This window comes from Lepisosteus platostomus, chromosome 3, assembly GCF_059453375.1.
Source record: "Lepisosteus platostomus isolate fLepPlt1 chromosome 3, fLepPlt1.hap1, whole genome shotgun sequence".
In the NCBI taxonomy this organism is placed as follows: domain Eukaryota; kingdom Metazoa; phylum Chordata; class Actinopteri; order Semionotiformes; family Lepisosteidae; genus Lepisosteus; species Lepisosteus platostomus.
The window spans coordinates 34,419,976-34,446,629 of NC_142613.1; the positions used below are offsets into that span (position 1 = coordinate 34,419,976).

General features: G+C 36.1%; 1 protein-coding gene across 2 annotated transcripts in view; it reads right to left on the minus strand.

Annotated features, from left to right (window-relative positions):
• The window catches only part of LOC148674789 (dihydropyrimidinase-related protein 5), a 60,542-nt gene that overhangs the window by 23,419 nt on the left and 10,469 nt on the right, over nt 1-26,654 (minus strand). For both annotated transcript variants that reach the window (XM_088625417.1, XM_088625415.1), the window contains exon 2: nt 24,531-24,795. In XM_088625417.1, coding sequence (XP_088481543.1) covers nt 24,531-24,791 — 261 coding nt within the window. In that variant the 5' untranslated portion in view covers nt 24,792-24,795. The remainder of the gene's footprint in view (nt 1-24,530; nt 24,796-26,654) is intronic.

Below are 26,654 nucleotides of genomic sequence, written 5' to 3' on the forward strand. Positions count from 1 at the left end.
GCTTGTCGCTTGCTGGGATAAGCTAAAGCTCCCCGTGACCCTGAATTGGAAGAAGCTGTTAGAAAATGGCCAGATATGTATTGAAGAGAAATGCTTCAAATATGATAACACCAACAATTCAAATCAACTGCATTTTTATCTCAAGCTGACCCTCAAGGAACTTCACATAAAAGGAGCAACAATCACATTGTTCACATACAGTGGTGTGAAAAAGTGTTTGCCCCCTTCCTAATTTCTTATTTTTTTTGCATGTTTGTCACACTGAAATGTTTCAGATCATCAAACAAATTGAAATATTAGACAAAGATAACACAAATAAACACAAAATGCAGTTTTTAAATGAAGGTTTTTATTATTAAGGGAAATAAAATCCAAACCTACATGGCACTGTGTGAAAAAGTGATTGCCCTCTAAACCTAATAACTGGTTGGGCCACCCTTAGCAGCAACAACTGCAATCAAGCGTTTGCGATAACTGGCAATGAGTCTTTTACAGCGCTGTGAAGGAATTTTCACACCACTGTAGTTAATTTCAGTGTGCTTCTGATATGTCCCTTTTCTTTCTTTCATTTAATAATACACAGATGTGTTGAACAGAGATAATTAAATATGATGCTGATGGATGACTTTGAAAGCCTTTTTTTCTCACTGGGAAATGTAAATGCCTCTGTTTTTTATTTCAAAGTTGCTTAAATGGAAATATTGTGCACATCATAGAACTATTAACTCCCTAAAAGCTAACATGCTATTTGCATTCTTTGAACCCTAGTGTTTTAGTTTCCAATATAAAACTCCAAATACTGGGAGACCGTGCTTTCTCATCGCTACTACAGAAGGATCTCCTAGCCCATATTTAAACCTGGCAAGTCAGCCGTTACTTTCAAACCCGGTCTTAAAATGCAGTTTTATACTATACAGAATTTTACTTATGTTAAATTTACTTTTTTACATTTCAAATTCAGATTCAATATTTATTGCCATACCCACTTAGTTGTTAGGAGTTTGCCTCAGTGTGCTCACAAGTTAGACAATTAGACAATAAAAACAGTAACAGCAAAAACACTAAATACAACATAACAAAAAACCATAAAGTGACAAGAAAGAATCTCATACAATATTAAAATAAAATGAAAATACCTGGTGCATTAGAGGGGTTTATAGTTCATGTACAGTACATGTATTTGTGTATATATATATACAGTAGTGTTTGATTGTAGAGAGACTTGGGGATCTGCATTATAATATATGCATTATGAAAGACACAATAATAATAATAAGAATACATTCTTCTTCTTTATTATATTTTACAATATACATTTTAGCAACCAGAGGAAATCCATGTAAACCTGTCTCATCTCACTCATCCTTTTTGATATCTTTGATTAATGTCTTGTACATCAATCAATCATTTTTCATATTTTAATGGTGTTTTTGTGGTTGCTTTTTCATGATAATAAATCAATGAGCTTTTCAGGGAGCAAAACGTCCCTCTGCACCTGAGCCATTAATCACATTGGCAAGTGGCAAATCAGTCTGACGGTGCCTCAGATGTGTACACTCCAGCTGATATCCCAGGGAATTATTTTCTTTCCTTCTGCTTTTGGTTGTTCTTCATTTTCTATGCACGCCAGCAAAATCTTTTCAGAATCAAGGAAGAACAATTACAAATAAGATGGAAGAAGTAAGTCCTTTTAATCCATTTTTTTGGTAGTTTGGTAGTTAATAGTTAAGGCTTCAACAACATGGCTGTGTAGCTTGTTCCAGATTGTGTTATGTTGGTGTTCTGACAGCCACAGTTTAAATTATTTATACTTCTGTTTCAATGGTTTCCTTGGGATTCCCAGATCTGCTCGGACAACCACTTTAAAAGCCTCCATACTTACCCATAATTACATGCATAGAGTTTTTTCTAAATGTTTTTAGACTTCCAAGCATGGAAGCCACTAAAGATTGTTAGGATTTTTCAATTTATTAGACATAAACTATTTGACCAATCAACTTATGACTTGGGAAAAGTCATTTTAGAGATAGTACAATTACAATATGGGATCAAGTTGGCCTTGCACAATAAACATAATAGTTTTATCCAGTGATGTTTGTGTCTCAAAGATATCTTGATATCTCAAGATATCTCAAAGCATTTTCCAATCAAAAGAACATCAATGAAAAAATAATACTTAGGCAAATGCATGGGTAATGCATAGAACAAGTTGAGACAAAGAAATGTCAATAAAAAAATCTGGAAATGTAAGTCTGAATCCTTTTAAACAACTTTAAAAAGAAGTTAACTGGAAGTCATGTACAATCTGAGTTTAGATGTGCAACTGCAAAAAGCCCATTTGCCAAATGTATGGCATCTCATCATGGGGACTCACAGCGAACCAGAATCCAGTGAGTAAAGCTGTTGGGATGGAGTTTAATAATTCAGCACATTTTTGAGGTAGCAAGAAGCCGGATTATAAGGCTTAATTAGACAGGATTTAAAACCAATGACACACTTAATAGAGTGCCAATGCAGCAAAGCCAAGACTTAAGATCTTGTTAAAACACTTGAAAGTCAGTTTTGAACAAATCAAGCCTGCTGATTGCATTATAAGAGGTATAAATAAACACTGAATAATTGTAATCCAATGCAGAGAAAACAAAGGAATGCGTATCTCAGCATCTGACTGGGACAACATAGACCATAAACAGGCAACATTAAGCAGGTGAAAAAAGACACATCTGAATAATATTTAGGAGTTTTTTTTTACCATAGTACTGTAGCTGATCTAGTCATTTACACAGTTCATGCCAAGACACCACTTACCAGGAACTTGCTACATTACATAAAATGTGGTGCTAGTAAGTAAATTTAACACACATTTCTATACTGAATTATAACAGAGTTCTGTTGGTGCTTTGCAATGCAAAGACAAATAATTCTTAGACATTTTTTTCTTTGCTACTAACATCCACTCAATTTCAGTCTTATATATTGCTTTCCTATTATTGCTTTCCTTTAATATTCAGGACAACAGAACTTGCTGTTAAGCCTTCAAAACTGTTTTCAGCTTTCTAGTTATTTTTTACTTTGAACTGATACTGCTACAAATTCACTCTCAATTGCGAATGTGTCCTAAAATACAGTATAACCTTATGAAAGAAAAGTTAGTACATTTTAATATATTTTGTCCAAATAATAGTGATGATTTTGGGTTTTTTTAAGAAAAACTTTCTGACTTTTGACAGTTCTCGAGGTCCACTCAGATGAATCAGTTTCCAAATACTTTAGTATGATTTATCACTCCCCAGTAGAACCTAAGATACATCTTTGAAGATATTTAGCTTGACAAAATCATTTTCATAAGTTAACACAAACCCAAAGGCACATACAATTTGATTAACTATTCTTTCATTGATTCATTCAAATGCTTAATCAAACATTATAAAACATTTATGGTAAAAATGTAGTTTAAAAGGTACAGTATGTAGAACACTAGTAACACAAGCAGATTTCTACCAATACTGAGTTACAGAATGCACATTGCAAAAAACATTAGCTCATTTTTCCAATATAGATTTTTATTTCTTAAGGGACTGCGAAACAGTCTAGACAAAAATAAAAATGACTAATGAGCTTCACAATATTGACCTAATTTTTACACTAGCAAGTCTAGTTGAGAGTGTGCATCATATGCCAGAACCTAATTGCAAGTATTAGGGACAATACATATCATAAATGACCACTCTATCGGCACAGCAGTAAACAGATGGGAGTCTGCCATGAATCACAAGAATATAAAAATTCTCACACACATATATATATACACTAAGAAAATATGTACTGTACATAACAGTATGTGTAATTTTGTACTCCTAGATCATTGTTTTTACATTTTGTGTTCCTGTTCTAGCAAAAAAAACAGATGAATATATTTTAATTTTGAATATTAATATATAGGATGACTGTATTTATTCAATATTTTATTATGCTGTTCAGTTTTATGCAGGCTGCTGTGCACTCGGGGATTAAAAATGTTTCACTGATTATCATACAGTACACCTTTACACCTTTATGAGGTGACAAAGGCAGCTGGTTCCCTAATATGAAAATATACCGAAGCACTCTGGAAATGCAAGACCTGTTATCAGGCTAATTATTAATTAGCAACCATGTTAACAAACTAAACTGTTTAAGTGTGATATTATGAGAGGATGTGCTATTTAAGTATAAAATATTAAAGCTCACATTATCTTTTTATACTTATGGTTACATAAGCAGGGTACAGCCTGAATTTGATGCCAGTCCATCGCAGGACACATACAGACACAAATACAGAGAGCACATTACGTCCAGAATGGAACCCAGCACTGCAAGGCAGCAATTCAATTCAATTTATTTTTATATAGCGCCTTTCACAACAAGGTTGCCCGAAGGCGATGCTAAACACTGTGCCGCCCTGTAGCAACCCAAACTTATCTTTACTCGAAATCACTGGGTTGAACACACAGCATGTTTTTATTACCCACTGGTAGAAAGAAAAAACGTAGAAGACAAGAGTCAGACAATAACACAAAGAAGGCCAATATAGCAGTCTGTGCCTGTGGCAACTGTTGTCAATAGAAATGCTTTATTAATGCATTGTGACATTTTCTATCCATGCAGCTAAGTACAATGTGCATAAGGAACCCTCTTCATAAAAAATATGTTTTGACATTGAAATGTCAAGTATCACAATATTGTCTTTGGAGAAGAGCAAAAGTGAAACAACTTAATTAACTTAAAATAAAGTGACTAGCTGTCAGTTTGTTGGCATCACTAAGCAGCCAAGAGCTGGAATTTTTTCTCATAGTGTTCAAAAAGCAGCAGTATAAAGCAGTGTTCAGTGGCTGAATCATCACACTGCATAAGGAAGTACTTTTAAAAACTTCATCCTTAGGGTTATAGCAGCTACAGCAGGAAAAAAACTGTATTACGGTTTTAGAATCTTAGGATTTATTCCTTGCTTTCTCCCTGTGGCAGTGCACCTACTGAGCTCAACCCATGCTGAGAATGTAAATGTGACAGTGTTCAACGGATCAATGTTGCTCACACATACTTTAGCATTCAAGTTAATATGATACACACAAGGTCTATAAACCAGAGGTAAGCTTTTAAAAATGACTCTTCTAAAGACACTGAATAACTACCAAAATGTATACACATTACTATTCGAGCAAGTAACATACCTACTGTAAGTTTGTTATATTATTTTCATAATAATATACCATGTGAAAAAGAGTGAAAAGACAGTGTAATGATACATGTTTTATCTAATACATGTAGAGTGTGCTCTCCCCAATGATTGTGTGCAATAGCTTTCCAGGTAGCTGTAAAGAATGGTAAGGTACGTGGCACATGCATTAGTTTGTTTTGAGGACTCAGAATGGAAGTAAGACAGGATAATGTCATGAACAGGTTGGACAGAAGAACATGGAGAAGTGCTAGTGGGGTATTCAGAGAACATGCAAACAGGACAGATGTAGATAGTGATGGGCAGAATACTACTTTAAGTCCCTGCACTTACACTGAGTGAAAAAGCTTATGATTTGCTGAAATGGCTTTCAAGTTTTGAATGGCCAGTGAGACTTGCTTATCTCACAAAAAGGGATTATCATTCTCGAAGTTCTCGTCTGTGAAGTCTGACAAATCCAGGCCTAATGAAGGACAAGAAGGATTACACATGCTCATTCATTCAACGATGAGCTGTCCAGGGTACTCATGCTGTGGACATTTTTTAGAACAATAACTACTCTAATGCGTTTTAGATAAAGAAACTAGAGAATCAATTTTAGTTTGTTTTATTCATATTAGCTTGATAGAATATGGACTAGACCAGACTTTTTTGTATTGTTAGATTGGTGTTATACAATAGTACTGCCAATAAAAATCACATTAAGCAAATAAACATATGATTTACTGTAGGATCTCTTCAGATACTAATTCTCTTTAAATTTGAAGTCTTCTGGAGGGGCAGTGGAAAATTAAAGTCAATATGTCATTTGTCTTAGCTTTTCCCACTTTTTTTCAAAAGGCTTTTCATCAAGAATGTGTGTGTGTGATAAATGCAATTTGTTATAATATCATTAGCTAATAAAAAAATAACATTTATTATCTATACACACATTAACTTAAATTTAAACATCAAATTAAACATTCCTAGCAATGTTAATGAAAATTCCAAGATATAGAAAATTACTGAAAAAAGTTCTTAATGTGCTTCTAGCTCACTGTATCATACCAAAACAGTTTACAAGGCACATAAAATACTGTTATCCTGATTGAAGTTTGTATTTAAGAAAGGCTTGGTTTTAAAAATGATTATAATGGACTCTGTGTTTTTTGATAAAATAATGACTACTATTAATATACTCAGGGAGACAAGTTCATTATATAATTACAGCAGAAAATAAAAAGGATAGAATTTTAAAACAATTTATACTGTACAATAACATACTTTTATTAACTGTCAGTCTGGCAAGATTTAGCAAAAATTTAGGCATGCTTTTCCTAACCTGAAGGGCTACGTATGAAATATTTAGTCTCAATAAGCTTATTCTAAGCTTAAACATGGTATTTAATCAAGCAAAGTACAGTAACAGTATTTAGGTGGTATAATTTCCATACATAGCTACCCTCAAGATCATCTGTACTTCAACTACAGCTGTTTTGAGGTTAGGGACGTATTTAATGTATTGGAGATGCATAGGTAGTACTACTACCAATGCTCCATGTGTGTAAAAGAAAATATATCTAATATATACAGTATATAGAGTGTATATATACAAACAATAAATATTTATATTTGCTGTGGTATCGTGTGTGCAAAACAAATATATATTTTTAGGTTTATATCTGTTTATGTTTTATATACTGTATATCTAATATGTCTTAACTCAAAGTCAGAAGATGAAGAATTCTCATGGGTCTGATTTAAGAAACCCCTGAGGAATTGTGGTATGGGCTGGGATGGAAAATTGAGCCTGTCAAGCAATGTAAATGAATTATAATTGAAGGCCCTGCTACAGCAGGTGGAGACATTTAATATAAATAGTAACTGCAATGCAAATCTGTTCTGTAAACAGTAATAATGCCAGTTTAGGCTCGGCATGCATTGAGTGTAAATGATTTTACAATATAAAATAATAAATAATAAATGTAATAAAAATAATAACAAATAAATGTATCAAAAAGGCATATAAGTATACATTTAACATGAAAATGCTGATGCAAAGAGCTGAAAGAAAACAAAATTACATCCTGATTTAGTGTGCTCTCCTGGTTTAAGCTGTTATAAAGCATCTGGCTGCTTGGTATGGGAAGGCTCATTACAACCATTTAAATTTCAATTCTTTTTCTTGGGATTGTTGAACTACTTTGACAGTTAAGAAATGAAACAAAAGCACGGTATTTTCTCATTGCATAAAGACAAGGATCTTGTTATCCAAATTCTGCTGTATTTGACAATATAGCGACAGCAGCTAAGTGTTAAAAGGCAGAGGAAGACAACTGTCGAAAAAGAAAAATAAGAAGAGCATGATTTTAAAGATAAATTTGTAAATTCTTAAATGGGCTGGTAAAGCACTGTATAGACATTTATCAGTTTCACAAGAAGTAGTTTTTCTCATACAATGCAATCTATATAATTAATTAAATAAAATAATGCCACTGTCCATAAAATAGTGTGATGCCACCAGGGTGGGTAACCATAGGGCGGTCTTTATAGGTGGGTCCCTGCCCAGACCCATCCCTCAGAAGCTATAAAGATAATCAGTTCTCTTTATATATAATAGTGTGAGATTACAACCACCATCAAAGAAAATAAATAACCAAAAGAATACCTAGCCATTTGCTGGGCTCCTATCACTTTTTAACAGCAACAAATTAAGAAAATGAGCAGGAGGCTGCATACCTGCAGTCACACAATACCAGCACTGTTGTATTCAACTCTAATGCCCTTGGGGTTACTCATGCAGATTTCTCACTCTTCAGCTCAAAAAGCTTTGACTTTAGATCAGGATTCGCAAATGAGGTCATAAGTGAGTTAAAGGTGTGGTACTTCAGGGGAAAGGCACCGCCCTCCTGTGGTGACTTCAAAATATGATCTGTTATTACAACTGCATCATTATTCACAGTGTTAATTCCACATGGGTGCACATTTTGAAATTGTATTGCGTTCAAATGTATTAAGGAGAAAACTGTAAGCACAATAATGGATCCCATAACTTAGCAAACATCAAAATGATACATACTGTATAAGAAACAGACACAGAGATCTGAGCTGAAATAAATTTAAGATCTGAAAAATATAACAAAAGGTAGGCAGGAAAGTAGAGGAGCAATATAATAACTATAACTCCAAACCTAATCGACTTACTACATGGGGTTGTTGAAATTTATAGAGCCAACTTAAAAATGAACATAGCCTGTATCCTTTTACTCCAACTTAAAATAATTGGCAATTTAGATGACCAGTTCTTCTTACTCTAGGTGATTAATACTCGCTCACTAATGTCAGGTCAGCACTTTTAACAGCATTTGAAATATGTTTAGACATCTTGCCATGTCTCTTTTCACGAGGAATGATGGCAGCCGAAAGCTTGGGAGAAATTAGAATCGTTTATTGGGATGTGGAGATTTGGCGTAACCCGCTTGGCTGAGGGCAAACCTCCCGGCCGTTGGACGGGGAGGATAGGACCCCCATGCGACCAATGGGGTAGCTGCAAAGGTGGAGAGGGGGTGGAGGAGGGATGCAGAAAACAAACGAGGAAGAGGAGAGGGTGACGTTTGATATATATGGAGACCGGTTGCTTACGTCAGGATTAGTGAGAATCGTAGCAGCTGTGTCGAATGAGCACGGCTGCCTTCATTCCTCCCGAACTTTCATTAAAAAACTCAATTAAAAAACAAGAGTACAGTAATCTGCAAACAATATTTATTATCCTTTCACTCAACTTACAAACAATAAAATTGAATGTGTTAAAAAGATTAAATGAGGTTACTGACCATGGATAGAAATTGGTTCCCATACAAGGAAAAGTGAAATAGAAAAAGCTCATTCAATGTAACACGTTTTTCACGTGGTACCACAATGGTACTGAGTGCATTTGTCCTATTAAAAGATACCTATAGCAAGTGAGGCATTGTCAATGTATGAGTATGTTGCAAAAGCTGCTAGTAGGAAGAACATTACTTCTGACGATATGCTTAAAATAGTTTTAAGTGCCGATGATGAATCTTTTGGACTCTGGATAACAGTGGCATGGCTACATGGTTACCACTTTGCAGATTTATGGTCTTCAATCTGATTGCAATGTAGGGTATTTTGTCCCGTCAGCATTAATGTATTGCTTCTTATATTAGATACATAATTAACACCTGCTATTCCTGGATATACTCTCCAGGCATGCCAGCTGTTAATTATGTATCTAATATAATCCATAAGACTGGAATACCTCAGATGCTCATCATACAAGGCAATGGGTAATTTATGGCAATAAAAGGCTCATTCCGCTTTCTAATATGTAAGAAGCCAAGAAGAAAATGGCTTGTCTTTTGCTCATGATAGCCTAAATGTGAGAGGGTTAAATCTTCTGAGGCAGCTGAAAGACAGAATCAATTATTGCTCAGATATCTTAGCACACATGCTGCTTTTGAGAAACAAAGTTACAAACTAACATATTGGTAACATTCTTCAGTATGCCACAGGTCACACTATAATGAAACACTAATTGGTAGCATTATAAAGGAGTCCAAAGAAATACTGTGAACTTTTCATTGTCCCTTGTCAGGTCAAAGCCTAAGCAAACAGAAAACTTCTGAAACTGTGTGGGTTTAGAATTTTTAAATCTTTTTAATGAGGTACAGGCTCTAGATGACTGATATATATAATATAATATATATACGGGTATAAAATATTTGAGGGTATTTCCAACACTCGGAATTCAGTAGGTTGTTAAATTAGCCTTACAATCCAAATCTTCAAATCCACAGCTTCAAATCTTACAACTTAGATAAAACTACAGGTCATTAGCTGACTGTGTACAGTGTCCAGGGAGCCCCAAGGAAGCCAAGAGCCATCAGAGCTGGAAGACCTTCAGTCAGGACAATCTTGAGCTGTCCAGGAGTTGCCAGATGCCTGTGAGCTTACAGTGCTGTCAGTGAGAGATCATTATTCCAACCAAGGCTTTGCCTTGGGCACCATGCCCATGGAATCACACTGTGAATGAGGAGCAGATGGGCCTAATAGCACACAACTGAAGTAAAGCATGTGTGACTCTTATTATCTCTCCTGTGCAAGAATGAAGGCTGCAGCACCGAGCCCACTTAGTTAACAAGTGGGGTTTCCAAACGGGACGATTATGAAAAGAAAAATGTCTCATGTTTCCAAAACATGTTTCCAGAGTTTTCTTTTTCGCAGTGCTCTTTGATGAACTGTCATAGTTCAATTTATCATCAATTGCAATAGATCTTTTTCTTCTACAATTGCATTACAAAGTTGGATCATTTATTTCTGGTTCCAGTTTATTTTTCCTGGTCAAGAGTAATATTTTAAGAAGGTTCATATAAAAAGTTCAACAAAAATATATTCTTGTAGACATCCATTAAAATGTTCTATAATTATATATAATTTAGAGCTTACAATTTCATATTTTAGCTCATTTTAAAATGTGGTAACTAACAGCATTTCCTTCATAAACATAGTATACATTGGCTTATACATCTGTATTATTATACCTTTGTATAAATATTCATCCATTTTCTAACCACTTTATCCAGAATCCCGAAGGAGCCAGAACCTAAACCAGGAAGCAATGGGTGCAAGGCAGGATACACCCTGGATGGGATGCCAGTTCTTTGAAGAACACATGTATAAATATATTTTTATATATTGAACTCTATGATATACTGTGTACTGTAGCTAGAATCAGTATACATCCACTGATTTGCATGAAACATACCCTGCCATACCGAAAAGGCAACAAAAATTAAATAGCATACATTTTGTCTTTAATACATTCTCACAATAGAGTATAACCAACATTTTTTCACACAAGCATTAGCAGTGCATCCACCTGTTCTTTACACTACTTTACAGTCCTACTTGTTCTCCACAGCAGGTTTACACTGGTTGACACAGGCTCCGTCACTCTGCTAAATACAATGGAAACCAAAAACTTCAATGAGATTAAGGTCAGGCTACCAAACCAAAAAATGATTTTAGGCACAAATGTGTTTTTTATGAGTTCCCTAGATATATTATACTAACAAAATGAACAGAATTGCATGTTTAAAGTTTAAATTTCCGTATCTTCTGCATGGAAAATTATTATATTTTAAGTTATTTACATACTTATTTTCTGACAGTTTATAGCTATACAGTACATTTCACTTAAGATTATTCCAAGAACCTATCAAGTTGCAAGCTTTAAAATACCACTGTTAGGTCCACAGGGAGACCTTTTATATGTAAAATAGTTAAAGAGCAGCCTAAACTCAGCTGAGGCCCACGGGAAAGAAATACTTGGAAAAAAAGGTCAAACTTCAATTTTCCAGTCAGATGATTTTTCTTCTCCTTGCAGAAGAAGTTGATCCACTGCCCTTGTAAAATGAACCAATTTTGTGACTTTCAAACAAGCCCTTAGGATTACAGGGAAGAATGATAAACAGTGACATCCAACAGAAGATCCTCATCCTGACTCACAAACATGGTGGTTGGAGTATCATGGTTTAGGGTTGCTTTGCTGCCTCAGGACCCTGACAGCTTGTAATTATTGACAAAACTCAACATTGTATCGGCATATCCTGAAGAAGAATGTCAGATTATCCATTTGTCACCTGAAGCTGAGCCAAAAGTGGGTCATGCAGCAAGATAATGATGCTAACATACACGCTGTAAAAAAGGCATTTGGGATTGACCGAGTCAGATTCTGGACCTACTATAAACCCCCATTCAAATGTTCTGGCAGGACTTCAAGTGTTTATAAAAGGAAATCCTCAAATTATTAACTTGTAGTAGTTCTGTAAGGAAGACTAGGCCATAATTCATAAAAGCCAAGTGAGAAATATATAAACACTAACAGGACACATCTGGTTGCTCACGTAGGAGCAACAGTTTTTTATTTTTTATTTTTAAAAATACACACCTACGTGCTGCCTCACAAAAGTTAATGAAGATAAATGAAACAAAATATTCTGTCATTTAAAGGAATATACAAATCTAATTTAAATAACTATTTTATTGATGTTTTGCGATACCAATGGATTCATATTAGAAAAAAATGAACATTTTATAAAAGGTAGTACAGTAGGTCCCTGTCCACGAGAAAAAGAAAATCCATAAAATTGATTTTTCTAGCCAAGACCAGATAACATGACTGAGAACCTTCTGTACTGTAGCATTACAAATTACAGTGTTTTAAACTTTGTGATAGCACTGTGAACTCCTTTAAAGAAAATCCCCAGAGCTTCTACATCAATCTGGTGACATCTGCTTACGCTTCTTCAACAATTTACTGCATCCCTGAACACCCAATTTCACATGAAATGGAGATGTAATAGCCCACCGGCTCTAAGAAGTATCTGTCATCGCTTTGCCGTAACCTTTGATTTACCTACTGTATTATTTTAAGATTAAGGTACTGTATCTATAAACTGACTACACGCACCAATGTGCACAATAAGCTCTTGAAAACAACGTTAGGGTTTTTGTTCGCTTTCAGTCTGCAAAAATCATACCCAATATATCCTTAGAATAAATCATCAGAAGCTCAGTTGTTTTAAAAAAGGGAAGTAAATTACTAGTTATTTTTCTTACATATTCACCAGCCTGGAATAACCAATTGTTCAAGACGCAGGCTTGAAACAAGGATTCCTGTGTATTACACAGGAAGAATGAAGACACACAGATACGCTTCTCAGAAAAGCTCACCAGCCAGAGCCAGTTACCTGATAAAATGTTGTAAGCTCTATGGTGCTTTCAAGTAGAGTTCCAGGGAACAGCAACACTATTTTTTTTATATTTGGGATTTAGAAAGAATCAGAATTGATGACTGCATTTCAAACCACAGTAAAAATCAAACGTACACAGGATAGATCACATTACATGGATCACGTTGGAAACTTTCTGTTATATTTTGTGAACCACAACCTGTACTTATTCTCTTGTATATTGCATTACAATAGTCATTATAGTGACTAGTGAGCTGGAAGGGCCCCATCACGTCACAATTCTCACGGGATTTGCGACAACATGGCGGCTTACAGTACTTTCACAAAGTTCACCATTTTGTACTTAATTCAAAATTTGATATTTTTTTTTCTATCGCATTAATTAATTTATTTTGTTATCAAATTTTAATAAACGATCTGAGAAATTTGGACTGCAGTTCCCCTTTAACACTGACCGGATGAGTGCCATAACCACAACAATAACACGATTGCAAGCCTTCAGACAACTAACCCCCCCCATCCTGGTAGCACTCTGCCACAAGTATACATCTCTCATTGTACTGTATATCCAATACCAGAAATTTTCATTGGACACACCTGTTGTGAGAAAGTTTTGCAGAAAGAAACCGTAACATTTCAGAGCAACTGGAAATTGGAAACTATATAAACAATATCCTATGGTAATGTTAAAAATATTCCTATACAATTTATGTTCTACACATTTTGTATTTAAATATATTCCCAAGTGTTCTATTCATGAACATAGACTGTATGTTACATGTTTTTTTTTCTTATGTTGCCTTTAGAACTCCTTACTCCAATCTTCAGCTAATGACTGGTGTTTGATAGATAATAATAACATCAGCAACATTTAGAGCAGTCTATATAAACTCAGTCTATAGCTTGATCAACAATTTTCAGCACTGTCAGCATGGACAGCTCCCCAGCCAACTCAGCCTGTCTGACAGGACTATTAAAGAGAGCACTGAACAGCCTTATCTCACATTGAATTATAGCACAAGAAAAGGGCCATGACCTGAGCCATAGATCTATCCCAAATGTCCCTGACTGATGGCTCTGAAAAGCCAAACAGGCATGTCTCCCTGTTGACACTGGCTTCTGTCTGTTTCGCTGGTTTGACTTTTCAAAGAGCAGCAAGATTTCAATGACTATTTAATATTTCCCATATTCATGGTTGTCTGGGGTGAGTGGAATGATAGGATTTCACTTGTAGAAAATTCAGCTGCATTTGAGTTTGTTGCTCAATGAAGCTGGCTTAATTTAAAATTTGCTGTCAACTGGTCATCTGTTCTGCCAGAAGAAAAAGAGGAATGGAGAACAGGGCAGTGAGTTTCTTACTGCTGACAAAATTGAGTATGCATGTTTAGGAGCTGCAATTTGTTTTTGTGCAATACGGTATTCATAATGAACAGAGACAGCAGTAACAATAACAATTAAAGTGTCAGGGAACCGTTTATACAAATTTTAAAATGTTAGACTTACTAATGCAAAGCTGTTCAGCTGCAAACTGAAAGTTTTCCATCTCATTTCCAGTGCATTTTATGGGGGGTAACTGCTGAGTTTATAGGCTATTATTGTTCAAGCTACAGGAAGTGGACAAAAACACCAATGTAAAGTCGCTTACTGTAAAAGGACTTTGAGCCAACACCTGAGCCCAGTGCAGCTTGTATGCACAGTGGCTTAAATTGTACCAGTGTCTGGAATTCTACAGGAACAATGGGACACCGTTTTTCATCTTTTTGACGGTGTTTGACGGAGGTGGAAAAATGATGTCTCATTCCAGAATATCCTGAAAATGCTTAGATTCGTGCAAATCGGTGATGCCATAATATACAGTATGGATAACACCAGTGTCATGCATCAGACAACTGGGAAAACTGTTGTGGATGTGATCGGGTGACTTAGAGGTGTTTGACATGGAAAAAAAGACTTTAACAAATATTGCAGATCCTAAGAGAATTAAAACAAAACGTTTTTACCATTTCTCAGCTGTGGTTAAGAACCAAAAGTTTTACTCCATATTAGTTCTTCCTCTTCTGTTTACCTGGTCAAGGTCCCCTCAATACTTTGCTCAGAAGGTTTCTTTTGTGTTCTGTTGTTGACTTGACTATTGCTTACAACAAAACCTTATCATTGAATTAAATTCATAATCATTGAATTAAAAAACATTTAAATAAAAATTCCCTAGCAGGATAATTACTATTCAGAGCATGCAGCAGTGCTAGTGTGCAAGCTGCAAAAGGAACAAGTGGAGGTTACATCAATGCTGACAAGCAAAAAGGATAAATGTGCTAAATGTGCTGGGAGTTAATCCCCTTGTTTGCCTCTTAACGTCAAAATACAATTCTTTACTCTTCCCTTCCATGCTGAAATACAGGAATCTCACCAAACCCTGTCTCCTGAGCTTTGAAATGAATGTTCTGTAAATTCACATCATTTTCATAGAAGAATCACAATTTCCAAGCACTGAAGACCAAACAAAAAATCTGTCTTTATTTCAGTGGTATTCAGTTCAGTCAATTTAATTACATGAATTTATACCAAAGTGCCTTTAGATTCATATATTAATCCACATATAATTTATAATATTATATTTATAGTATTGTAACGCATACGGCCTCCATTGCTTGTGAGAGCCGGCTTACCAGTGTGGTGACGTCACTGCCCTTCCCTGTGAATAGCAGGGACCGCAGCCACCAGGCTTAAGGGAGACTTCTCTTTGGCTCAAGAGGCTGGGTCCCTATTGAGTGATGCTGGAGGCCTGGGTTCGAGTCCCCGATGGTGAGGGGCTGACCTGAGGTAGCAGTGGTGAGGGTGCCCACGTGAACCCTGAAGTGTTACAATATTTTATTACATAAACAGCATGCCTTATTGTTAGAGGAAGCAGTGAGTTTGGAGTCACACTGGAGTCACACGCCAGCTCATACTCCATGTAAAGACCACTTGTGCAACACTGTGAACCCACAGTTAACAATGAGAAAAATAAAGGACAAAACTTGTTTTAAAGATGATATGTTTTCCATTAGACAGAAGGAAACCACTCTTCCTCCAGTGCCTAGTGCCTATTTGTAAAAGTGTTTTACTTAAAAGAAAGCAAAGCTGACAATCAATCATATACCTAAATAATATATATATATACACAGTGTACCAATTCTAAGGAGGAAACTCAAGGATGATTCAGCATGTATAAATACTAAAACTTTAAATCTCAAAGAATTTAAGAATTTGAATTCAGAAGGCAGGATAAAATGTTTTATTCTTAAAAAGGTGTACATCCCTAAATAATGATGTGTAAACTGGGGGAAAAAATCTTTGATAAGGGAAGTTACTGAGGAAAACTCAAATGGATTCTCACTATGAAAGACAGTTTCCACATATCAAAGAGCTGTTAAGGTTGGTAGAGATAATGGAAAAGTCAGTCATAGCTCCAGAACAATCTTCCCTCTGAACCCTCTCTGTTTTCAAAAAATAACAAGAATGGAAAAAAATGAAAAAGAAATGAAAGATCAGCCAAAACAAAAAGCACATAACATTATTAAATAAGACCATTTAAATTGGAATATAATTGGAATACTTAGAAAAAAACTGGGAGTGCAGTGATTAGCATTGCTGTCTTTCAGCATTGGGGTCCCGGGTTCAATTCCTGTGTTGGTTTATGTGTTGACTCTGTGTTTGTGTCTGCGTGTGCCCTGTGATGGACTGGCATCCTGTCCATGATATAGCCCAACCTGGTACCAGCTGCCTGCCTGGATAGGCTCAGGCTCCCCTGACACTGTATTGGATAAAGTGGATAGAAATTGAATGGATGAATGGAAAAGAACTACCCTGTGTATTGCCATTCCCAGCTATTTCTTTTGCTAAACATGAAAGGTCCACCTGCTTGTCTTGCATTTTTTGGAAGTATTTATGGGATAATCAGTTTTTCTACTTTGAAGTCATCGCGCAATTAGGACAGTAGCAATTTGTTGGAATGGTACGCCATTTTCATAAAAGCATTTTGCCTATAAAAATATTAGAAATCTGTTTTTAATATATTTATCAAGAAGAAAAAAATACATCTAGAGATTTTAATGAAATTAGAAATGACAATGAAAACATTTCAGTACAGTGAAGCGCAAGATCCATGTACGTTAAGGCACCATAAAATGCATTTTTAGTTCAGGTGCCAGCAGATCCAAGATGATTAGGTTGGCAGGGCCCTGTCTCACAGGAGTCTATAATTGAAACCATTGTTCCCAAACACAATGCTGCAATAGGCTGTCTTCCCAGCCCCATGGTTTCTATGGAAACAGAATTTGATCTGCAATACAACAGTCTCTGTGAGCTCTAGACTTGCACCAGTATCAGCTTTATTGTTAAAAGAAAATCTTTAGAAAAACAAGACACAATGCTACTTGTGTCATCAGCTGGACGCTGCCACAATGCAGACAAATTCTTCCTTTTTATAAAGAAATAGCCCTGCTTTGTGTCAGAGTTCTATAATTGGTACATTATCATAGGCCTCACCGCAAAGACCACGTGTGTGGTCTTTCTCTTAGAATGCCCGGATAGGGTTATTTTCCATGTTTTTGGAAATAAATTACTATAAAACATGTCTTTAAATTAATTTTAAATCAGTACTAAGCATACAGTTTTAAGTTAAATAAAGCTTGGTACAAATACTGCTGCACTATCTCTTTCAGTAGTTCAGTAGTCCTCCCTTATACCCTAGGGGTGGTGGGTGGCTCTGTGGCTAAGGATCTGCACCTGTGGCTAGACAGTTGCTGGTTCATATCCCACAGCTGGCAGAGGAATCCTACTCCATTGGGCCCCTGAGCAAGGCCCTTAACCTCAACTGATCCAGGGGCACCGTATAAATGGCTGACCCTGCGCTCTGACCCCAAGCTTCTCTCCCTGTCTGTATCACGCCCAGTACACCTACAGGGCGCTCTACTTCTCTCCTGTCCCTAGTTCCCTGTGATTATTCATGTCTTTCTGGTGTGTCTTGTCGTGTAGCCTATTTACGTCCTGCTTCTGCTCTGCTCCTCACTCAGCATTGACGTTCGGATATCCTGAGACCTGCCTAGCACCAGGTCACTCCTGTCCATGGCCTGAGGGCATAGGTTTCTATATGGCATTTCCTGAACAGCTGAGCCCAGGCTAACCCCTGTCTCACCGCTATGCATAGGGTCATTCCGCTCTCCTGCCATTCCAAGGTTTGTCCTTCCCGACATCCGTGACAGTCTGTATGTCTCGCGGAGAGCAAGTTGGGGTATGTGAAAAGACAAATTCCTTATACAAGAAATTGTATATGGCCAATAAAGAGATCTACTAGTAGAGTCATTTTTTTATAAACCAGAGAATAAAGAAAATAATATTTCAAACAATTGTTCAGGCCACAGTGCACCAAATGGACACAACAGCAAACCTGTATGTAAAGTAATAGCGATTATTTCAAACGTTCACAAGTAAATGCTACAAACAAATAGACTTGAAAAAAAGATATTTAATCCTAGAAAAGTGAAAAAAAAAATGTACACTGCAGTTTCACAGTCTGGTTGCGCCTTATCAGCCAGCCACCAGAAAACACTGAAACTAAACATCTCAATGGCCATAAGATGTATTCAGAGATGTCACTAGCTATATGTCCCCAACATATTCATGTCCAGATAGCCCCATTATTAACATATGGCCTTTGTTAAGAATGCATTTAATTATTCTAACTATCAGGCTGCCAACCGACATATTGTTTTAAGCGATAAGCTCTAGCCTCCTTCTAATGCGATTCCATGTTAGTACTGTCAAATATAAGCTTGCTGTAATAGACTGAACAATCGAGGTACCCAAAAGAAATGGAAATATAGATATCACCACACGCTTTACATTTACCATCGAAAACCAGCACAGCTGTTACAAGAGGTAATGCACCCTTTATTCGTTTTTTTATTTAAACTGAAGTCCTCACATTGCTTACAGTCTGTGCTCCCCTACTGCAGCTAGGCATGTATGCCGAAAAGTGAAGAGCTACAGTAGTCAGGCTTACACAGTGCACTGTATTTGCTTTGCCTTGGTTTCTCTTAACCTGCAGCAGGCTTTATCACTCCTTTGTGTGCTTTGACACTGTCTCCCTCTTCACTATTACACTATACTGTTTCTCTACAGTAACAGAAAAGCACATATTCTCAAAAGGATGTAACAAACATAAGGTCAACGCAAAGTTTAAGGAATTAACATAAAAAATTGTTTGAATAAAACTGAAGGACAATGTCAAGAGCTGATTTGTAAGGTATTATTATTATTAAAGACTCCAAAATCAATGTTATTTTTTCACAGGGAAGACAAAGTACAATCTCTGGGTTCTGCAGTGCAGTGGAAAAATCAATCACAAGGTCAACAGAGTTATCTCACAACTGCAGGTGTGAACACTAGCCTGGCATACTAATCTATTAATCAGGAATCTCTTCATGCAGAGGACAGGAGCTAAAAATTCAGACTTGCTGCTTTAACTGATTTCTGCAAGTATAATATGACTGGAAATTGTGAATACCTGCAATATTTCATCATTTATACATTGTTTCCTACTTACATTACATTCCCTATTTGCTATATACTGTATGTATGTAATTACATATGATATAGTACTACAGCATATTATCCCAAGATATGTTCAAATCTGTTGATATAACAAAATAGCAAAGCATATGCTGAACTCAAGCAAACTACTGTACCTACAAAAAAAATCAATTTTGGCCTACAACGGAGTCTTAAAGCTTTCCTTTTACACACATATTAGTCTTACCAAGCACATGATTGTAAAGCAGAAAGCAGAAGAGAATGGCCCTGTAAAAAAGCTGTCAATCCTTTCTCATTTCCATTGACAAACTACTGTGACAATACCTTTTTGCCAGAGAATAGATCTGACAACACAAAAATGACTCAAACTTGCAAATACTATAATGGGAGAAATGCCTTTACTCAATCTTAATTACCAAACACAATAGATTTCGGGAGAGCAGGGATATTCAACACAGGAGAATGCTGCACTGAAAGGCTATGAAGAAGAAATATTACATGGATCTTATAAGCAGCAGCAAATGTTTATTGACAACAGCATTGCTACTGTACCTTGTAGTCTGATCTCACCAGATCATCGAAGATGGGCTTGGTTATTACTTGGATTATAGATCTTTAAGAAAAACTATGCTACTGCTCTTGCAGTGGAAAAACTTGTTTTCTTTCTTTTTACTTTTCAGCATGGAATTAACCTTTTCTTGTTCCTTTGCTGCTTACACACTGATGCTGATCATCTCTCCATTCTGATCCATTTAACATGGACGACCAACTCTGATCCAGAGTGAATGTGTTTTATATATCAACCGGACAGTGTTTATATCCCTGAGACTGTTATCACTTTATTGAATCAATTAATGATTTAGTCACAAATGGCTCACTGTGGTTTTAAAGAACAACATCAGTTCAACAATTCAAAACAATTCAGTTTTGAAGTATATCTAGTGTTTTAATCCACCTTCTTTAGATTTTAGAAGTGTTCCAAGGGGAACTGATTATTTCATGGTGACTGACCATTATATATGTCACAAATGTATAAATAATCCGGCGGGTTTTATATGTGCTGCATAACATTTATCTTTAACAAGTGATGCTGGTACACCAGCAGTTGGAAGAGGCCCTTTGGACCAGAATTTCCAAAATTCCAATCATCCTTTGGATGAGATGAACACCAAGCTCATGACTGTTTCTGAACACCAAAGATCCCTAACATATTTGTCCCCTTACACCATCCCCCCTCAAATTTACCCCCTTAGTTCAACTGGTGAAGCAATTTCTCACTACTTTCACCTAATTTACAGTGTAATGGGGCTGCTTGCATACAATGGCTACTGTCTCCCTCCTGGATGGGTATTGCACTTTACTGGTAGATGAAAAAGGTTCCTTCTTACACTGCAAGTATTTTGGAGATTCCCCAGGATGAAAAATGCTATACAAATCCAAGGAATTCAATTATTTTCTCGCATTTACAGCATAAAGTGTTTTTCACTGTAGTCTTTGAGCTTGTGAAGGTAAGACCATGTTATCTGATGAAATAGGGCACATTTTCTAGGGTGTGGTAAAGATTTCACATGCTAAGCTTTTTTAGCAGAAATCTTCAGTAAAAGAAATTGTTGCAGACATTGATCATGGTACAATATCTCATTTACAAAGTCTGCTTTCCTTTCCATCCTGTACTAACTAACTAGGCCTGTTTGACTTGTACTGTAGCAGCTAGTATACAACATTCTACAAGTCGTTTGGCTGTAATGAATTTGTAAAATTAAACTGCATGAAGTAAAATGTTGATGCTTAATTACTTCCGATTTGCAGAAATGATTTTTAGCTCATAAAACATTGATAAATAAGCGTAAGGATAGACATATGGAATGGATCTGACAGTTAAAGCATAAACGTAAATCTGATTCTGTACTGTTCATATAAACGATATAACATTACTAATAAAAAATAGACAACAGTGTTGTAATTTTCAAAAACACAAAACCTTTTTTTCTATAGAGGGTTTATAAAGTAAGGAGTAAACCTTCAATGGATTGAGGCCAGATTTATGACAGCTGAGATGTCATAGGAGCCAAGCAAGTCTGGATGATATACTCATCTGTACTGGGATGAAAGCAAACAGCAGATGGTGCATTTCCAAACAGCTCCCATCAAACTGGAAAACTCTTGGAAGAAATAACTTCCTTATGGCCCTGAAACTGCTTTTAAAGCATTTATACTGTGCATGTAATATATTACTTTAAACAGCAGAAATAATTGAGCTAATGCCACAAGGTAGGATTTAGGACATAAGAGGGGTTTTGGGTGTATACAATACAAGTAACATATTTAGTCTGTACACTATTGGGACACTATTGGTCTGTACACTATTTTCTCTTTATGAATAAACAATCCAATGGCAATCTTCTAATGCAAACATACAGTACATATTTGGTTTTATGCTCAAAGTACTCCTGAAAGGTCATTTACTGTAGCTCTCTTAATGTGTGGAGAGGAATAAATTATATCAATGATGAGGAACTCCTGACAATGAATCCATCAGGATTTACTGGTAAATACAACACATTAGCTACTACAGCACTTCACATTTGCTGCTCCTGTACACTTTATCTTGAGGTTTAGTGATCAAGCTTTTGAAGGTTCTGATCTAGAGTATAAGGCTTCAAGCTCAATTACATGACAAGCTTATTTTCTTTGCACTCAATCCAAGACGTAGGATTAAAAATCAAAGTCAGAAGTTCAATTTGGGTATCGTGTCAGTGTGTAGGCTACAAATGAACAAGTGTTCCATTTAGAATTTTTCATGTTATTAGTTTCATGCTGAAACAAACAAAGAAAAAAAAACAAATGTCACCCGTTAAACCTTATTGCCTTATTCACATAAGCCTTATGTGAACGAGTGTCACACAGAAGAAAACTTAACAGTCAAAATGTTAATTATGTACTTTTCAACAGGGATTTAATCACTTCTTGCTTCATTACATATATTGTAATTTTTAATTATGCCTAAGATTTCTAATTCTTTTTCAAAGCAGTTTATTACATTACATTATGTATTATATAACATTAAATGAGATTTAAACAACAATGAAACACTACAATACCTGATTAATGCTTAACTGAACAACAATTAGTGCCACTCAGAAAGTTACAGGCTCCAATGAAGAGCAATAGAACATATTTCAGCTTCTGATATATCTGGTACTCTGTTGAATTCCTATCACACTGAAAATACAATTCTTATGAGAAAGATCAGCAATGTTATTAATATTATCCAAACTATAGTACCAAATGTTTCAGACTTCTGTCAGATTTCTTTGGCTATGCCATAAATGCCAGCAATAGTGTGTCAAAGATACTTCTATAAACATGAACAGAATATGTGATAATTAGGATTAAGGTACCGTCGCAACTGGAAAAGTACACATAACCCTTATAACATGAAAGAAGAGTAAATAAAAATGTTCATCCTCCTATAATTATTCATGAAACCTTTGTCCTGTGAGATTCTGGAAGGAATACATATGACTACTTTGTATATGTGCACAGACTCAGAATCACTACAAATGAAGAAGAGCATATTCTCTCAGAGGCACTGTTGGAGCTGAGCATAGCAGAACTGTCAGTGAAAAGCCTGATCAATAACTCTAATGTTCTGTGAAGTAAAGTCATATTCCATTGTTTTGCTTTTCAGGAGCTATAGGGAAAGCAATTCCAACTGAATGCAACCACAGCTCTTTAAAACAGCACTAAATAGCATGTCATATTCAAAATGCGTCCAGACCCTGACCTGGCCTTTGTAAGGGTGCACATTTTTTAATTTCCCCTTTCTTACAGGAAGCCATGACCAAACTAGAGTCTAAACTTTGTATCTCCTTGCTTCTAATGGTGTTTCATTTCCCAGTATAAATGATTCACCTTCATCTGCATGAGGAGGCTGCAATTCGCTGTTTCTTTCTTGATTTAAGGAGCACCTAGAGCTCTGTCACACAATCTCCCACATTTACAGATTGCCAGGTACTATATACAGTGTATAGAAAACTTTTTAGGCTACAAATCAATAAAGTGTTCTTAGTGCATAGAACTTGTGACCTTGAATGTTAATTTTCAAACTCAGGCCGAAGTTATTAAGGTATCAATGTGAACCAATTTATCTTCTGTTAGTTCTTAAAATCCAAATTTCCAAGAGAATAATGGCAAACATGCAAAGATAACTGTAGTACTCAATAAACATTTCACATTTCACGCCGAATGTCTCTGAATAGAGCAAACACATATAATAATTAAACTGTATATGCTTTCTTGCTTGGATATTCTGGTAACCTAATTCACTAACACATGGTGGATCTAATTTATATGCAAAGAAAAGGCAGAGTAACTGTTTCTATAACAATTTTTACAGTTTTCTGCTCAACATTTTTTTAAATCAGTTTTCAGGCCAGTAATTCATCAGTCATCACAGCAAAAGTTGTTGTAAAATCTGTATTCTATTAAGTCAACAAGACTTTTCTCTATTTACTGTACATTTTCTGCTTCCACTAAAATGAATCCAATGGATCTGTCATGTGAGATATGAACAATAGACTACTGAACTTATACTATGAAGTGAGAGCATTGTTTAACACATACAACCCAATTAACTAGAATCTCACATTATTGATGATATTGATGGCATGAGTTACAATACTTAATTACTGTACAAATAATAAGGAAAGGCAGTCATCTGAGTATACAGTAATTTCTCCATTCTGGTGTGTTTTGTTTTTTCATCACCAAAAACTGCAAATCTTCAGAACATTGTTTCATGATGCAAAGCAAAACAAACAATAATGTAAACTTCAAACCAATGCATGCTTCCTTTATATTCTGTCTCGCACACACACACAAAACAACATTGGAATTCTTCCAAAACTGCTACAAAGCTGTCGGGGCAGGGCAGTTACCCCTCCAGTCTTTTCCACAGAGAGAAAACCGGCACCACATTGTACCTTAGTCCCGTTGTAAAAGTCGTCCACGGAGGTGGCGTTCATAAAGGTCTGGTGAAAGTGGGTGCTGGTGTCGATGCCCCCCGGGATGACCAGCTTGCCGGTCGCATCGATGACCTTGGCACCTCCAGGGATCATGAGCTCACGCCCCACCTGCTGGATAATCCCATTTTCAATGTACACGTCCGCCTCCTGGGTGAAGTCGTCGTTCACCACCTTCCCGCCTTTAATCAGGATCCGCACAGTCGCTGAATTAGCGGCCATGGCCCTGGCAGAGGAAACAAAGAACCAGGAGCACCGTTCAGAGGACATGGATGTAACTATCAATATGAAATATAATGTAATATTAAAACTGATAAAAATATATATTGTAATGCCATTCAAATATATTACAGACAGTAAAAAAATAAACTACAAACTTCATAAAACAAGTACAAAATATTTATTTATATGTACAGCATATATAACAGATATATTTATGTCTTAGGCAGAAAAAACAGACCATCCATAAGTGTAACATTAATGTTCATATATTAAGCTTTCAAAACAAAATGCATTAAATGCCAAATAAAGTGCTCAAATGTGTCCACTTTAGTTTAGAAGGTTTAGCTTTAAAAATAAATAAATTGAGAGCTGAGGGCAGCACTATGGCTCAATGGTTAGCGCTGGGGCCCTGGGTCCTGGGATGGTGTCTCCATGGAGTTTTTCCTGTCATGGTCCAAAGACTTACTGGCAGGTTAACTGGCTTCCAGGAACATTGGCTGTGGTGTGGGTGTGTGGATACTTGTCTGTAAGTGTGCCCTGTGATGGGATGGCTTCACGCCCAGGATGTATCCTGCCTTGTTCCCGTTACTTGTGCCCGGGATAGGCTCCATCTCCCTCATAACTCCGAACTGGATAAAGCAGTTAGAAAATGGATGGATGGAAATTAGGAGCTCAGTGGGTTAGATGTTTTCAGACAAAATGCAAAAGAAAAACTGCAATGCATCTTCAGGAGTGAAGGGGATCCCGCTGGTGGGCCAAATGTTAATAATCTAATGGGAGGTTATGTTTTTAGTTCACAAACGCAGTCCAATATTTCAGAAAGATTTTTACCAAACTAACAGGGAAATTGGCACTTGTGAATTATCGCCACATTTTTAAACTTCAGATTTTTTTTCTAGTGGTGTACCTAAATTCCAAAATGTAATTATTATTGCAAGAATAATAATATGCAGAAAATGGTTATTCCTCAAAAAAATATAAATTAATTAATAATTAATAAAGATATTAATTTTGTCTGGCTATACAGACATCAACCTCTGTTTTTATTAAACCACCACAGTAAGTGGTATTTTAAGTGCTGGCAAAAGTCATTTACAGAGATCAAATTGTGTATTATGTATTATGTTCACTGAATTCAAATGTGAAAAGGGCCATATGGTAAAAAAAAAAGACTTTATTCACTGCTTTTTTAACAGGACTTCACAATCCTCATAACTCCCCAGGGTTACCTGTGAAGAACTCTCAAAATGGTGCAGGAAGTAAGAGTTCTTAAGTATAGGGGTGTTAACACCAGTGTCCTGGCTAAATTCTCCTCTGGGCAAATATAACCTGCCTTACTTAGAGTTTCCTCAAAGTGAAGCAAGTTTTCACATCTCTACCTCATCTCCTCGGTGGTGTAAAAGCTGGCATAAATGGCAACTAGCCATAACCCAGGTGGTTGGTGAACTTCAGTGACGAATGAAGTGGGTCTCTTTTAACATACTGTACTGAACTTGGTACTTTGATGAAAATCAATGCATAAATGCAAGGGATCAAATCATTATTATAATTAAAGGAGGAAAGGAAAAACAAAGAGACACTTCACAAATTTCTCCATGACAAATCATTTAATCATGCAATAGATGGTTTCGAGAGTGGAAAAATTGCACTTACTAAGATCCACTCAACATTTCTTTCTTTTTTGAACATTCAGGCTGGTACTGCTAAATAGGAAGGTTTCACTGTAATAAAAGACTACATTTTATACCTGACTCTCTCTCTGAAATTATTGTTACAAATGATTATTATTTAGCCACCTGACTAACAACAGGCATTTAGATTTTAGGCCTATAGAAGTGTCAACTAGATCATTTGTCTTTACAA